The sequence below is a fragment of the Anolis carolinensis genome, chromosome X (genome assembly GCF_035594765.1).
Source record: "Anolis carolinensis isolate JA03-04 chromosome X, rAnoCar3.1.pri, whole genome shotgun sequence".
Taxonomy (NCBI): domain Eukaryota; kingdom Metazoa; phylum Chordata; class Lepidosauria; order Squamata; family Dactyloidae; genus Anolis; species Anolis carolinensis.
The window spans coordinates 5,528,039-5,543,432 of record NC_085847.1 but is presented as its reverse complement, the minus strand read 5'-3'; the positions used below and the strand labels follow the sequence as shown (position 1 = coordinate 5,543,432).

The following is a 15,394-nucleotide window of genomic DNA, read 5'->3' as shown; positions in this document are numbered from 1 at the left end:
AATTCCCGCAACGGAGGGGAGTTTCGCCCCAGAAGGAAGGAAGGAAGGAAGGCGGCCAATGGGAGGCCGATCCCACCCAACTGGTTTGAATGGTTTCGCTTCAAGAGGATTAGCCAAGGAGGAAGGACAGCGCCAGGATTAAAAACATCTCTTCAATCAGAAGAAGGTAAACAGAAAAGAACACGCCAAAGACAACGGGGGAATTCCAGGCAGGAAACAAGCAGGGCCAACAAAGGGTTCCCCCTCAGGCAGGAAGCAGCCAGGCTTTGAAGCTGCAAGGCCATTCCGTGCTCGTCAAGGTGGCCAATGGCAGCATTTACACTTGCTTCCAACACACAAGAGTTCTTCCAATGGTATATATATCTATCTCTCAACCTCACTTGCCCAGTTTCCAACAGACCTCACCACCTCGGAGGATGCTTGCCATAGACGTGGGCGAAACGTAAGGAGAGAATGCTACTATGGGAGCATGGAAACACAGGAACCTATTATTATTATTATTATTATTATTATTATTCCTTCTCTGTTTTATTCTTATCATTAGAGAATGATAATGATGGTTCCAATTGTTGCCTGGCAACCACCTCCATCCAACTGACAACTCCGATTGGGGCTCCCTGATTGGCCAGTGGGCTTCCCGGTAGGCGGGGCTTACACTGGCCAGATTGGCAGCCTCCAAGGCAGGCGGACTCCTAGTTTGCCCAGTTTGGCCGGTGAACTGGAAGCAGAGTGTGGCCAGGAATTTCCAGGTTGGGAGGGACCACAACGTTCTCAAGAACCTTCACCAACATTGGCATGAGAGAAAGAGAGGGATGGATGGACGGATCTAGTTGGATGGATGGATCTATCAATAGATGGATGGATAGATGTTGAGATAGATAGGTAGGTAGATATAAGGATGGACGGATGGATCTATTGATAGATATAGATACGTAGAGATGTATGTATGGATGTATGGATGGATACAGAGGTAGGGAGATATCATGATGGATGGATGGATCTATTGATAAATATAGATACGTAGAGATGGATGGATGGATGGATGGATGGATAGGGTGGTATAATGACGGATGGGTGGGGAGATCAGATTGAAGAGACAGATAGACAGACAGACAGATGGGCAGATGTAGAGATAGGTAGTTGGGTACATAGATCTAATGATGGATGGATCTATTGATAGATATAGATACATAGAGATGGACTGATGGATAGGTACTTAGGTATAATGATGGATGAGAAGATAGATCAGATTAAGGAGACAGATAGATGGAAGGAGATAGATATCATGATGGATGGATGGATGGATAGATCAAATTGAGGAGAGAGACAGGTGATTGATTGATTGATCAAGGAGCCCAAGGGAGGGGTGTGTGCCTTTCTGGAGGCTCCTCCTCCTCCTCTTCTTCTTCTTCTTCTTCTTCTTCTTCTTCTTCTTCTTCTTCTTCTTCTCAGCATCCGTTGAAATCAACAGAGGAACGGACCTGATTAATTAATTCTGGAGGTAAAAGGAGGAACTAACGAATGAACGAACTAACTAACGGGTAGAATGAGAAGAATGGCCTTCCTTTGGCCACCTTGGCGGGAGGTGGAGGGCTCCATTGTGTGGCCTGTAATGATTAAACTCCCGTTGAGCAGGCCCACACAAAGTGGCTGGCATGGCAGGAATCCACATCCCGCCAAGGGACCCCCAAAGGACATCTAGACTGGACCCCATCCCTCATTACTATCATTGGAACTGGATATTGATTGAGTATTGAAAGGCCTAATGAAGAAGGAGGAGACTCTTCCTAGGCTTCACGATCCAATCTCTACAGATGGAAGAAGACCTCCTAGTGGTCATCTAGCCTGGCCCTTATCATGATCATTATTATGATATTCTTATTCTTATTCTTATTCTTATTCTTATTATTCTGAATGTATTCTTTGCTTTTCTTCCCTTCTTCCCCCTGAAGGGTCAACCTCAGCTGACCTGATGTGACCCCAGGTGACCGCCAGGTGACCAAGTGGGGAGCAAAGGGAGGGAGGAATGTGAAGAGGAGCCTGAGCTCCCCCAAGGCCCGCCTTCCTTCTCGCCTTCTTTTCTTCTTTCCTTCCTTCCTTCCTCCCTAAAAATAGCCCTTGGCCCGTCTTACCTGCCGCACCTGTGCCTTAACAAAGGTAGCGGAGGAGGAGGAGGAAGAGGTGAGCGATTAGGGCCCCTCCGGAGAAGAGGTTTGATCATTAACCCCTGGCAGCGGAGGTGGCAAGAGAGAGATTGAGAGAGAGAGAGATTGAGAGAGAGAGAGATTGAGAGAGAGAGGGAGAGGCTCCTTATAAAACAGAAAGGAAAGGAAGACAAGGAAAGGAAGACAAGCCAGGATGGAGGCCACCACGCTCCAGCAGGGCCTGCTGACCACCATGGAGAAGGCCAAGAGCGAGAGGGTGGCCGTGGACAACGCGGCCGACATCGCTGTCATCGTCATTTACTTCCTCGTGGTCCTGGCCGTGGGCCTCTGGGTGAGTCCCCCCGCCACCGCCGCCGCCCCGGGTCCGGGATCCACCACATTCCCCCCATCCTCAGTTCACCACATCTACAACCCACCGCCCCATCCACAACGCTCTCTGAATCCTTGAGTCACCAAATCCTCAAATTTCCCAAATCCCTGAAATCCTTGATTTACCAAATCCATGAGCTCCCCAAATCCTTGAAATCCTTGATTCGCCAAATCCACAAATTCCACAAATCTGTGAGTCACCAAATCCACACGTTCCCTGAAACCCTGAGTTACCAAATCCAGGAATTCCCTGAATCCATAACTCTCCGAATCCTTGAGTCACTAAATCCTCAAGTTCCCCAAATCCTTGAGTCACCAAATCCACACATTCCTTGAATCCCTGGTTCCTCAAATCCAGGAATCCCCTGAATCCACAGCTCATTGACTCCTTCATTTGCCAAATCCTCAAATTGCCCGAATCCCTGAAATCCTTGATTCCCCAAATCCACACATTCCCCAAATCCTTGATTCCCATCGTCCACGAGTCACCAAATCCACACATTCCCTAAATCCCTGGTTCCTCAAATTCAGAAATTCCACGAACCCACAACTCTCCGAATCCTCCAAATCCACCCATTCCTCAAATCCCAATCAATCCCCTCCATACATGCTATTTTTGTGTTTCCACTGATGTCAGGCCATGTATTCCACGAACCGTGGGACCGTCGGGGGCTTCTTCCTGGCCGGGCGCAGCATGTCCTGGTGGCCGGTGAGTGGCATTATTCATCCTCTGATCAATCAATCAATCAATCAATTACATGGAGCAAATTTTCCAAGAAAGGCACTTCAGAGCTTTGCCTCTCCTTCCTCTTTCCCCAAACTGGGCAAATGATTTCCTGATGGTGAATTGATCAATGACTGGATGATGGATTGACAAATTGATGGATCAATGAATAGCTCAATCGACGAATAGATGGATTGATGATTGATTGATGAACAGATTGATGATTTCATTGATTGATTGGTGAATAAATTGATGATTTGATTGATTGATGAACTGATCAATCAGTGGATAGATTGATGATTTGAGTGATTGGTGAATCAATCGTCTAATTGATCGATCAGCTAACAAATTGATGATTTGATAAATAGATGACTTGATTGATTGACAATTGGTTGATAATAATAATAATTTAAAAACTTTATTTCTACCCCGCCACCATCTCCCCGCGGGGACTTGGGGCGGCTTACGTGGGGCAGAGGCCCAAACAACATAAGGACAAAATATAAGCAACACAACACAATCACAATATAAAAAGATAAAACAGTAATACAATATATCAATGTAAACAACAATACAGGATAAAAAATTGCATTTAAAACACATAAATGGTAAGACCGTAATACAGGATAGATGATTAAAAACCCTCTGAGTCTGATTAATGAATGACTGTATCTCCGAAGGCCTGCCGAAACATCCAAGTCTTCCGTTGTTTCCTGAAGGAAGGTAGAGAGGGAGCCAACCTCATCTCCCTGGGGAGGGGGTTCCAGAGTTGGGGTTAATAGGTTGATGATTTGATCGATTGACTAATTGATAAATCGGTGAATAGATTGATTATTTGATCAATCGACAAATAGATCAGTTGACAAATAGATCAACGGGTGAATAGATCGATGAACTAATTGATTGATGAATTGATCAATTGACGAATCAATTGATTGACAAACCAATTTCTTTCCGATATCCCCCAGATCGGGGCCTCCCTCTTTGCCAGCAACATCGGCAGTGGCCATTTTGTGGGGCTGGCCGGGACCGGGGCAGCGGCCGGGATTGCCATCGGGGGCTTCGAGTGGAACGTGAGTATCGGTCCCAACTGACTCATTGGTTCTTGATCGGAAACTGGACTCTCTCTAGACGTGTGTGTGTGTGTGTGTGTTTTCCTTGGCTGCAGGCGCTGGTGATGGTGGTGGTCCTGGGCTGGCTCTTTGTCCCCATCTACATCAAGGCCGGGGTGAGTAGGGGCCTTCAGGAGGACCCAGACCCAACCCCTGACCCCCACTCCAGCCCATCTCTGACCCTAATTCTGAGGGGGCCCCCCCTCCCCCCAACTCTCCTTAGGTGGTGACGATGCCGGAATACCTCAAGAAGCGCTTTGGGGGGAAGCGGATCCAGATCTACCTCTCCGTCCTCTCGCTCCTGCTCTACATCTTCACCAAGATCTCGGTGAGTGGCGGCCATCTCGGAAGTGGGCGGCCCTTTAAGGCAGGGGGCGGAGCCTCCCAAGGGGGAGGAGCCTCAAGGGAACAAAGAAAAAGACATCTATTATTATTATTATTATTATTATATGTTATATTATTATTACAGTAGAGTCTCCCTTATCCAAGCTAAACGGGCCGGCAGAAGCTTGGATAAGCAAATATGTTGGATCATAAGGAGGGATTAAGGAAAAGCCTATTAAACATCAATTTAGGTTATGATTTTACAAATTAAGCACCAAAACTTCATGTTAGACAACAAATTTGACAGAAAAAGTAGTTCAATACGCGGTAATGCTATGTAGTAATTACTGTATTTACAAATATCATGATATATTGAAAACATTGACTACAAAAATGGCTTGGATTATCCAGAGGCTTGGATAAGCAAGTGTTGGATAAGTGAGACTCTACTGTATATATTATATATTATTCTATGGTATCACTACAATTCCAGTATTATGTTCAATATATATCACTGTGTTATATATGATCAGTCAGTGCATAGATTGATGATTTGATTGATTGATGAATCAATTGAGCCGTGAATGCATCAATGATCTATATATCATACAGATTATAATATAAAATATAACAATATGTCATATAATATCTATACAATATACTATATATATTTTCTTAGAGCATTATATGATATATATTACATTATATTATAATATATTATAATGTAATATAGTATTATAGTATTATATACATGATGTTAGGATATTACATATACAGTAGAGTCTCACTTATCCAACATAAACGGGCCGGCAGAACGTTGGGTAAGTGAATATGTTGGATAATAAGGAGAGATTAAGAAAAAGCCTATTAAACATCAAATTAGGTTATGATTTTACAAATTAAGCACCAAAACATCATGTTATACAACAAATTTGGCAGAAAAAGTAGTTCAATACGCAGTAATGTTATGTAGTAATTACTGTATTTACGAATTTAGCACCAAAATATCACGATATATTGAAAACATTGACTACCAAAATGCGTTGGATAATCCAGAACGTTGGATAAGCGAGTGTTGGATAAGTGAGACTCTACTGTATATATTACATTATACTATAATATATACTATAATATTATAGTATTATATACACTATATTAGGATATTTATTATATTATACAGTATATATATATTATAATATAAAATACTATTATATAATAATACAATATCCCTAGTTTCCTAATATGTATAACAGGCTGGTACTATAAAACAGTATAATATATAATGGATCACAATGTCATCTATGAGGGGGAGGGGCCTCCCTCGAGGGGGAGGGGCCTAACCTGGGGTGGCCCCGCCCCCTTGGCGCTGCCAAGGTCTTGCTCCTGGGCGTGCGTTTCCATGGAGACGGTGAGGGCCGACCATTGCCCCCTCGTGAAGCGGGTGACTAATTCATAGGCCGGCTCCTAATTCCCCGCCATAAAAGCCACCCAAGGGTGGAAGGAGAGGAGGGAATGAGGGCCTTAATGGGGGCTTAATGGGCCGGGCAGGGCGCCTAATGGCCTCCGGAGCCACGCCATCGGCCGAGAGAGAGACAGAGAGAGAGAGAGAGAGACATCAACCCAACGTCCCGCCCGCCCGCATGCGCAGTGGCGCCCTCCGGACCCCGCGCTTATTCAACATTCGCTTATCCAACGTTCTGGATTACCCAAGCCATTTTTGTAGTCCATGTTTTCAATACATTGTGATATTTTGGTGATAAATTCGTAAATACAGTAATTACTACATAGCATTACTGAGTATTGAACTACTTTTTCTGTCAAATTTGTTGTATAACATGATGTTTTGGTGCTTCATTTGTAAAATCATAACCTCATTGGATGTTTAATAGGCTTTTCCTTAATCCCTCCTTATTATCCAACATATTCGCTTATCCAACGTTCTGCCGGCCCGTTTATGTTGGATAAGTGAGACTCTACTGTATATCTTAAAATAAAATATAATAATATATATTAAAATAATAATATATAATATGGTAATGTACTAATAATATAATAGGTAATAATATATATTAAAATATTATAATAATTTATATTATCATATATTAATAATATTATAATATAATAATCTACTAATATTATAATAATATTATGGGATAAGTAAAGGTAAAGGCTTCCCCTGAGATTAAGTCCAGTCGTGACCAATGACTCTGGGGGTTGGGGCTCATCTCCATTTCTAAGCCCAAGAGCCGGCGTTGTCCATAGACACCTCCAAGGTCATGTGGCCATAGGCATGACTGCATGGAGCGCCAATATTACCTTTCCACCAATAGGAGCAGTACCTATTGATCTACTCACATTTGCATGTTTTTGAACTGCTCAGTTGGCAAAAGCTGGGGCTAACAGTGGGAGCTCACTCCGCTCCCCGAATTCAAACTTGTGACCTTTCGGTCTGCAAGTTCAACAGCTCAGCGCTTTAACATGCTGCACCACCAGAGGGCTCCTATAATATAATAAATATAATATAATATAAATACATGTTTGGGCATGGAATGTTTGCCTTGTATGTTTGGAATCCACCCTGACTTCCTCTGGGAAGATTGAGAGGGTGGAATATAGTATTATTATTATTGTTGTAGGTGACTGGCCTACAATTCTGCAAATTATTGTGTATTATATTATTATTATTATTTTATGACACAGCAAACAAGATAGATATGCTGGATTTCATATCACAAAATCACAAGTCGAACTCTTCCCAAGTGTCTAGGACTGTGTCATGTATTTTCGGATGATGCTGCAGATCCCAGCAGGGTGGCCTTTTGCAGTTGGCAGATCGTGATTTTGTCAATGTCTATTGTTTCCAAATGCCGGCTGAGATCTTTTGGCACCGCACCCAGTGTGCCCATCACCACTGGGACCACCTGCACTGGTTTCTGCCAGAGTCTTTGGAGTTCAGTCTTGAGGTCCTGAGAGCGGCTGAGTTTTTCCTGTTGTTTTTCGTCAATGTGACTGTCACCTGGGATGGCGGGTTGTTGTTATTATTATTATTATTATTATTATTATTATTATTATTATTATTATTATGTGTTTTTATTATGTTTATTCTATATTATTAGATATATTTTATTGGCAAATCTATCTTGGAATGTATGTATTGGAATCTCTATATATTTCCCCGGGCGGGCGCAGGCGGACATCTTCTCGGGGGCCATCTTCATCAAGCTGGCCATGGGGCTGGACATCTACGTGGCCATCGTGATCCTGCTGGCCATCACAGCCCTCTACACCATCACGGGTGAGGAGGCCCTCCCCCCTCCCTCCCCCCGGGCCCTTGGGGGCCCCACCACCACCCCTCCCCCTCCCCCCGCTCACCTGTCTCTCCCCCCCTCCCTGTCCCCAGGAGGCTTAGCGGCGGTCATCTACACGGACACCTTACAGACGGCCATCATGCTGGTGGGCTCCATCATCCTCACCGTGTTCGGTAAGTGAGGCGTGACTCCCCCCTCCCTGGGCCCCCTCCTCCTCTGCCCGTGGACAGGGCTGGGTCCCCGTTCTGACGGGGGGGGGTGTCCGTCCGTCCTCCCGCCCGCCCGCCCGCCCGCCCCTCCTTCCTTCCCTCCCGCAGCCTTCATGGAGGTGGGGGGCTACGACCAGTTTGTGGAGAAGTACATGAAGGCCGTCCCCACGCTCACGGCCGCCACCGTCAACATCTCCGAGAAGTGCTACACGCCGCGCCCGGACGCCTTCAGCCTCTTCCGGGACCCCCTCAGCGGAGACCTGCCCTGGCCCGGACTCATCTTCGGCCTCAGCATCCTGGCCCTCTGGTACTGGTGCACTGACCAGGTCATTATTCTTCTCATGATGACGAGACAGTCTGTTCTTATTCAGGGTGAACTACAACTCCCAGATTCCCAGGGCAGTCACCCCGAAACCATGCCAGTATGCAAAGTAGGCCATGTTGGGTCTGAGGGCCAAGTGAATTCCAGATCCATTGTTGGTGGGATTCAGAGTCCTCTTGGATTGCAGGTGAACTATACATCCCAGGAGCTACAACTCGTATAAGCCACCAAGTCCCTCCCGCCCAGGACATTGCAGGTTACGGCGAGCACGTCCCAGGGTTCCTTTTTTCTCGCCATGACTTGGAGGAGTTGTAGGTCCTGGGATGTAGAGTTCCCCTGCCGTCTAAGCGGCCCCTGAAGCCCACCAAGGATGGACCGGGAACGGAGCCAACATGTGGTGCGACACCCAGGAGTTAGAGTTCACTTCCATTCAGAGAACACTGACAGATCTGGACCAAACTTGCTGTGTTTGCTGTGTGCCATTGGAAAGGGTAGGAAAGGGTTGAGGGAGAGAGGCAGTGGGCGGGGCCATGCAAATGAAGGAACCCTGGGATGCCCATTCTGGAGGAGAAATAGAACATTGAGGGTGAAAAGGTCCCTTCACACAGGTGTCTGTGGAGGACACGGGCAGGGTCTGGGCTACATACATGTTCATGGCACTCACTGTAACCTGCATGTCATGCGTGTCTCCTGCTCAGTGGGAACTAGAGCTGTCTGTGTAAGTCCGCCACATACACACAGACCCATTTTTCACTTTCCTTAGGTGTCTATACTATAATCTCTGATGTGCTTGCAGGTGATTGTGCAGCGGTGCCTGTCTGCCAAGAACATGTCCCACGTCAAGGCGGGCTGCATCCTGTGTGGATACATGAAGCTGCTGCCCATGTTCCTGATGGTCATGCCGGGCATGATCAGCCGCATCCTCTACACAGGTTGCTCACGCATGAACAGATGATGATAATAATGACTTGTGTGTATATGTGTGTGTGTTTATTCTTTTCTTATTCATATTTTTAATAGTCACACCTGGGACTCACATGTATGTACAGTAGAGTCTCACTTATCCAAGCTAAACGGGCCGGCAGAAGCTTGGATAAGCAAATATCTTGGATAATAAGGAGAGATTAAGGAAAAGCCTATTAAACATCAAATTGGGTTATGATTTTACAAATTAAGCACCAAAACGTCATGTTATACAACAAATTGGACCGAAAAAGATTTCAATACGCAGTAATGCTATGTAATAATTACTGTATTTACGAATTTAGCACCAAAATATCACGATGTATTGAAAACATTGACTACAAAAATGCATTGGATAAGCCAGAACCTTGAATAAGCGAGGCTTGGATAAGTGAGACTCTACTGTATCTATATTCGTATTTTTTTAAAAACCAAAATTCCTTGAATTTTCTCTAGAATGACGCAAGAGAACAGAGGATCTTTCCCCCCAAGTTTCAGAAAGATTTGCATATACATACTGATTTTAGGGAAAGTTAAAGTGTTGGATATTGCCTCATAAGTATGGATTGTAACATGCTGCACAGAACTTCTGAACATGTTGCACAAGCCTACCCGTGTCGATACCCGGGTCTCTCTCTCTCTCTGTGTGTGTGTGTCTCTCCCGCAGACCAAGTGGCCTGCATCGACCCCGATGTCTGCCTGGAAGTCTGTGAGACGACGGTGGGCTGCTCTAACATTGCCTACCCCTTGATGGTGGTCAAGCTCATGCCCAACGGTGAGGAGGAGGAGGAGGAGGAGGAGGCCATCTTGAGAAGGAGGAGGGGGAAACATGGCCAGCGGCTGGGCTCAGGGCTCTCCCGATGCGGGTGAACTACGACTCTGATATGCAAAGGGCCGTCACCCCAAACCCCACCCATGTTGGGTGTGTGGGCCGAGTTTGGTCCAGATCCAACTTCGGCAGGGTTTCATCCAACGTCACCTCTGGATAAGGGTGAACTACAGCTCCCAAAACCAAGGTCCATTCCCCCAAACTCCTGCAGAATGTCCAGTTGGTCATGGGCCTCCCCTGTGCTAAGTTTGGTCCGGATCCCTCATTGGTGGGAATGACAGTGCTTTCTGGATGTAGATGAATTGGGTCATGGGGGTTCTGTGTGACAAATGGGGTCCAGGTCCATTGCCAGTGAAAAAAACCTTCATCAATAGACCATAGTCTTTAAGTATCGTTGTACTCACTGAAGCCCGTAAGTCATACTTCTGTATTGAAGTCCAAAACAGCACCATGCATCCACCTCCACCGAGGTGTTGAGCAGACTGACTACAAAATGGAGTCCTGAGTCTGAACATGCTCAGTCAAACTGGCGAATCCACATACACATAGAATACAGGTTAGCAGACAGATCCATTAGCAGATGAACAGTGAAAAGCTTGGGAGGTTGCTCCTTCCAACAGGACCGTGCCATTGTTTATTAAATTTTTGAAATCCTGATGCTGTATTAATGGAGGCGACGTAATCCCTGAACGGCAGGTCTGCGGGGTCTGATGCTGTCGGTGATGCTGGCCTCCCTGATGTCCTCCTTGACCTCCATCTTCAACAGTGCCAGCACGCTCTTCACCATGGACATCTACACCAAGATCCGGACCCGGGCCAAGGAGAGGGAGCTCATGATCGTCGGAAGGTGCCGCAAGAGGGGACTCCAAGGCCGCCACCCCCCCCCCCCCCCCCGCGTTGCCTGGCTCCACGTCCCCCCCACTCATCCCCCCCCCCTGCTGTGTCTCCCGTTTCCAGGGTCTTCATTGTGATCCTGATCGGCCTGAGCATCCTCTGGGTCCCGGTGGTCCAGGAGGCCCAAAGCGGGCAGCTCTTTGACTACATCCAGTCCATCACCAGCTACCTGGGGCCTCCCATCGCGGCCGTCTTCTTCCTGGCCATCTTCTGCAAGAGGGTCAACGAGACGGTGAGCTGGTGGGAGGGAGGGAGGGAGAGTACGGAAGGAGGGGACGGTCCCGGGAAGGGATGACAAGGTTCCTCTTGATCTCCTCCTCCTCCTCCAACGGGATGGGGTTCTACGGGTCTCTCCCGCCCCCTCCTCCTCTCGCCTTCTGCTTCTGTAAATCTCCCTTTCCTCCAATGGACTTCTTCTCTCCCGCTGACCCTTCCCCGCTCTGCCCGTCCTCAGGGGGCCTTCTGGGGCCTGGTGCTGGGCCTCCTGATCGGCCTCTCCCGGATGATCACGGAGTTCGCCTTCGGGACGGGGAGCTGCGCCCACCCCAGCAACTGCCCGGCCATCATCTGCAAGGTCCACTACCTCTACTTCGCCATGATCCTCTTTGCCATCTCCATTGTCATCGTCCTGGGTGCCTCCTTCCTCACCAAGCCCATCGACGACGTCCACGTGAGTCCCAGACGGGCCCGGGTCCAGACTTGGAGGCAGACCTTCTTGCTCACTCACCCCAAGGCTCTCCGAGTCTAGGCCTACTTCTCACTCCAAGTCCACGTCTACTTCTACCTCTAAGACAAACCCTCTTGCTCACTCCAAGGCTCTCCAAGTCAACGTCTACCTCTACCTCTACTTCTAACTCTAAAAAACCCTCCAAGGCTCTTGAGGTCTAAGTTGAGTCTACTTCTACCTCTAACTCTAAGACGAACCCTCTTGCTCACTCCAAGGCTCTCCAAGTCTATGTCTACCTCTACTTCTACTCTTTAAGTCTATGTCTACTTCTAACTCTAACTCTTAAGTCTCCATCTACTTCTTACTCTACTTCTAACTCTAACTGTAAGATGACCCGTACTGCTAACTCCAAGGCTCTCTAACTCTTCTTCTATCTCTCACCCTAACTCCAGCCCTAATTCAACCTCCATGACAAACCCGTGATGACTCCAAGGCCCTCTCACTCTGTCTAACTCTATCCCTAACCCTCACTCTAAGACGAACCCTCATTCTCATCCTCTCACCCTCACTCTCACCTGGCTTCGCACTCTCTGTCTGTGTCCTCTAACTCCAAGTCCAACTCCAACCCGACCTGTCTGTCTCTGGCCTGTATCCGAAGCCCTCCTCTCGACCCCTCAACCCCCGAATCTCCTCCACCTCCGCAGCTGTATCGCCTCTGCTGGTCCCTCCGCAACCGGACAGAAGAACGGATCGACCTGGACGCTGAGGAGGACGTGGCCAAGAAGGAGGAGATGGTCTACGAGGACCAAACCCGTAAGCAGACCCCTCATATTTACGTAAATTAAAACCCTTCTGGGGTGAGGACACCGCTCCTCCTCCTCCTCCTAGGCAAGGTCTTCTGGACGGGTGGACGATGGGTGTTGCAACCCAGTCCTTGGTGTTCTTGTGTTGTCTTTGCGGGCAGTGCCGGAGCGAGAGCTCTCGTGCGGGCGGAAGGCGCTGAACTGGTTCTGTGGGCTGGACCAGGGCGGCCCCCGGCTCAGCCCCGCCGAGGAGGAGGCCCTGCGCCAGAAGATGGCCGACACCACCGAGGACCCCTTCTGGAAGAGAGTCGTCAACATCAACGCCATCCTGCTCCTCGCCGTGGCCATCTTCTGCCACGGATTCTTCGCCTAGAGCTGCCGCCGGACTCTTGGCATACGCGGGCGGAATTGGCATACAATTTGCATACACGGGCAACATTTGCACACAATCTGCATATATGGGTGAAATTTGTATAGAATGCATATGTGGCTGAAATTTGCATACAATTTGCATATATGGGCAAAATTGGCATAAAATGCCCCTAGTGCATGGGATTTACATACATTGCAGATTTGTGTCTATTGCCAAAACTGGCATAAAATTTGCACACACTGGCAAAATTTGCATAAAATGCCGCTAGTATGTGAAATCTGAATACGTTGCAGATTTGCATCTGTTGGCTAAATTTGCATGAAATCAGCATATGTGGTGAAAACTTGCATAGAATCTGCATATATGGGCAAAATTTGCATTAAGTGCCCCTACTGCATGGAATTTGCATATGTTGCAGATCTGCATACATGGGTGAAATTTGCATAATATTGGCATATGTGGGCAAAATCTGCATGTATTGTCCAAATTTGCATAAAATGCCCAAATGTACATGGAACTTGCATACCCTGCAGATTTCAATATGTTGACAAAATTTGCATAAAAGCCGCATATATTGGCAAAATTTTCATACAATGCCCAAATGTGCATGGAATTTGCATATGTCACGAATTTGCAAATCAAATGCCATAAAGTGCTCAGAAGCGCAGAATGGACCCCCAAAAAAGCTCCTTGAAAATTTGCATAATTTCCTGCATAATTAATAAGGGGATTGATAGACAGAAGGTGGTCCCAGGAGGCCCCTTCGAGGCGAAAGCAAGAATAATAATAATAATCCTATGGCAATCATCTTTTCCCCATTGATTTTTCTGTCTCTTTCCTTTTTTCCAACTAACTCACCTTCTGTTTTGTACAAAAATGTGCAATTTGAACAGAAAACGGGACTTTTGTAATAATAATAGTAATAATATAATTTATGATAATAATAAGTACTTCCTTTGTTGTAAGGCTGGCCAGCAAACACTCTTTGCACTTTGTATAATGGCGCGAAGGAGGAAAAAAAAACCCAAAGAAATATATAGATGATTTTTTAAAAATCTCCTCGTCCTCTTTTCCATTTGGAAGCTTTTCCAGCAGCATCAGCACTGACAAGAAAGGATTCCCGGGGAAGGCTGATTATGACGTGCCTGATGTTGAAGCTGTGCTCCAGAAGTGTTTTGCTGTCCCCCCCAAAATAGACCTCCTCTCCCATAAAACAAGTCTATGATGCGCTCAAGAGACAAAACTCAAAACAGCTTTAGTCATAGGAGAACATATGTGGTTTACTCATGGCCTTCATGTGTTCAGCATAACATGGGTACACAATTTACCTGTTGGTTAGTTACAGATCTGTTTGAGAGATGTGTTGTCAAAGGGCCTCTGGAATCCCTGGGTTGTGGTGAGTTTCCTGGGCTGCCTGGCCATGTCCCAGTAATAGCATTTTCTCCTGATGTTTCACCCACATCTGGCAGGCATCCTCAGAGGTTGTGAGCTCTGTTGGAAACTAGGCAAGGGGGGTTGAGATATATATATATATATATATATATATATATATATATATATCCCTGTGGAATGTTGCAATTAGTCAACCTTGATTAGCATTGAATGGCCTTGCAGCTTCAAAGCCTGCCTGCCTCCTGCCTGGGGGAATCCTTTGTTGGGAGGTGTTAGCTGGCCCTGGTTGTTTCATGCGTGGACTTCTGAGTGTCGTCCTTTGCTGACGGTCCTGACACAGAAAACTCGGAGCAGCCCAGGGATTCCAATAGCGAGGAAAGCTTTGGACAAGACAGGGCTTCTAGGTGGTCATTCCCAAGCGTGGCGGCCCCTGGGGGCCTCGGCCAAGGCGCGCAAGGCCTTCGAGGCAAAGAGGCGGCCCTTGCGGTCGGGGCCCCTGCTCAGGCCCACCAGCGCCTCCAGGGCCCCCGCCTCCAGGGCCCCCAACTTTCCTGCAGAGGGAGAGAGAGACAATCACAGGGGCCCAGGAGACATAGTATGGCAAAAATTAAGAGTCAGGGAGACATAGTATGACCAAAATGGGGGTCTGGGCAACATCATGTCCAAAAAAAGGGGATCAGGGGAATGTAGGCTGCCTCCAGAACACAACTGAGCTTGGGGAGACATAGTAGAGCAAAACCTGGATGGGAGATGCCTTACCTGGGGTGGCGACGGCTGCGAACATGAGGGTCCCGGCGGCATTGGCTTGCACTTGGGGGTCTCGGTCCCACAGGAAGGAGACCAGGTCTGGGAGGAGGCCTTCCCCCAAGATGGCCTCCTTCCCTTCCAAAGGGACGCTGGGAAAAACGAGGATCCCAATTGGGCCAAGCCAGGAAGGGTG

At 47.2% G+C, this 15,394-nt stretch overlaps 1 protein-coding gene and 1 long non-coding RNA gene across 2 annotated transcripts; one reads left to right on the top strand and one right to left on the bottom strand.

Annotated features, from left to right (window-relative positions):
- Positions 1-2,041: 2,041 nt before the first annotated feature.
- LOC100557603 (sodium/glucose cotransporter 1) lies at positions 2,042-14,117 on the top strand. Its single transcript, XM_062958476.1, has 15 exons — positions 2,042-2,496; positions 3,172-3,243; positions 4,227-4,331; positions 4,427-4,486; positions 4,594-4,698; positions 7,884-7,989; positions 8,095-8,175; positions 8,320-8,537; positions 9,330-9,465; positions 10,164-10,271; positions 11,022-11,172; positions 11,283-11,451; positions 11,674-11,889; positions 12,591-12,699; positions 12,851-14,117. The coding sequence occupies exons 1-15, from the start codon at positions 2,359-2,361 to the stop codon at positions 13,060-13,062; spliced, it is 1,986 nt and encodes a 661-aa protein (XP_062814546.1). The 5' UTR covers positions 2,042-2,358; the 3' UTR covers positions 13,063-14,117.
- Positions 3,661-6,333, bottom strand: LOC134292889 (uncharacterized). The gene is made up of 3 exons (XR_009999998.1): positions 6,036-6,333; positions 4,615-4,769; positions 3,661-4,007 (listed from the first exon to the last, which is right to left on the bottom strand). It is a non-coding gene; the product is annotated as an uncharacterized LOC134292889 (long non-coding RNA).
- Positions 14,118-15,394: the final 1,277 nt, after the last annotated feature.

Excerpts from the sequence above, each read along its gene's own strand:
- LOC100557603 (XM_062958476.1), top strand. The coding sequence starts at position 2,359 with ATGGAGGCCACCACGCTCCAGCAGGGCCTGCTGACCACCATGGAGAAG. Across the intron at positions 2,497-3,171 it reads TCCTGGCCGTGGGCCTCTGG|GCCATGTATTCCACGAACCG; the intron begins GTGAGTCCCCCC and ends CACTGATGTCAG. Across the intron at positions 4,487-4,593 it reads CCATCTACATCAAGGCCGGG|GTGGTGACGATGCCGGAATA; the intron begins GTGAGTAGGGGC and ends AACTCTCCTTAG.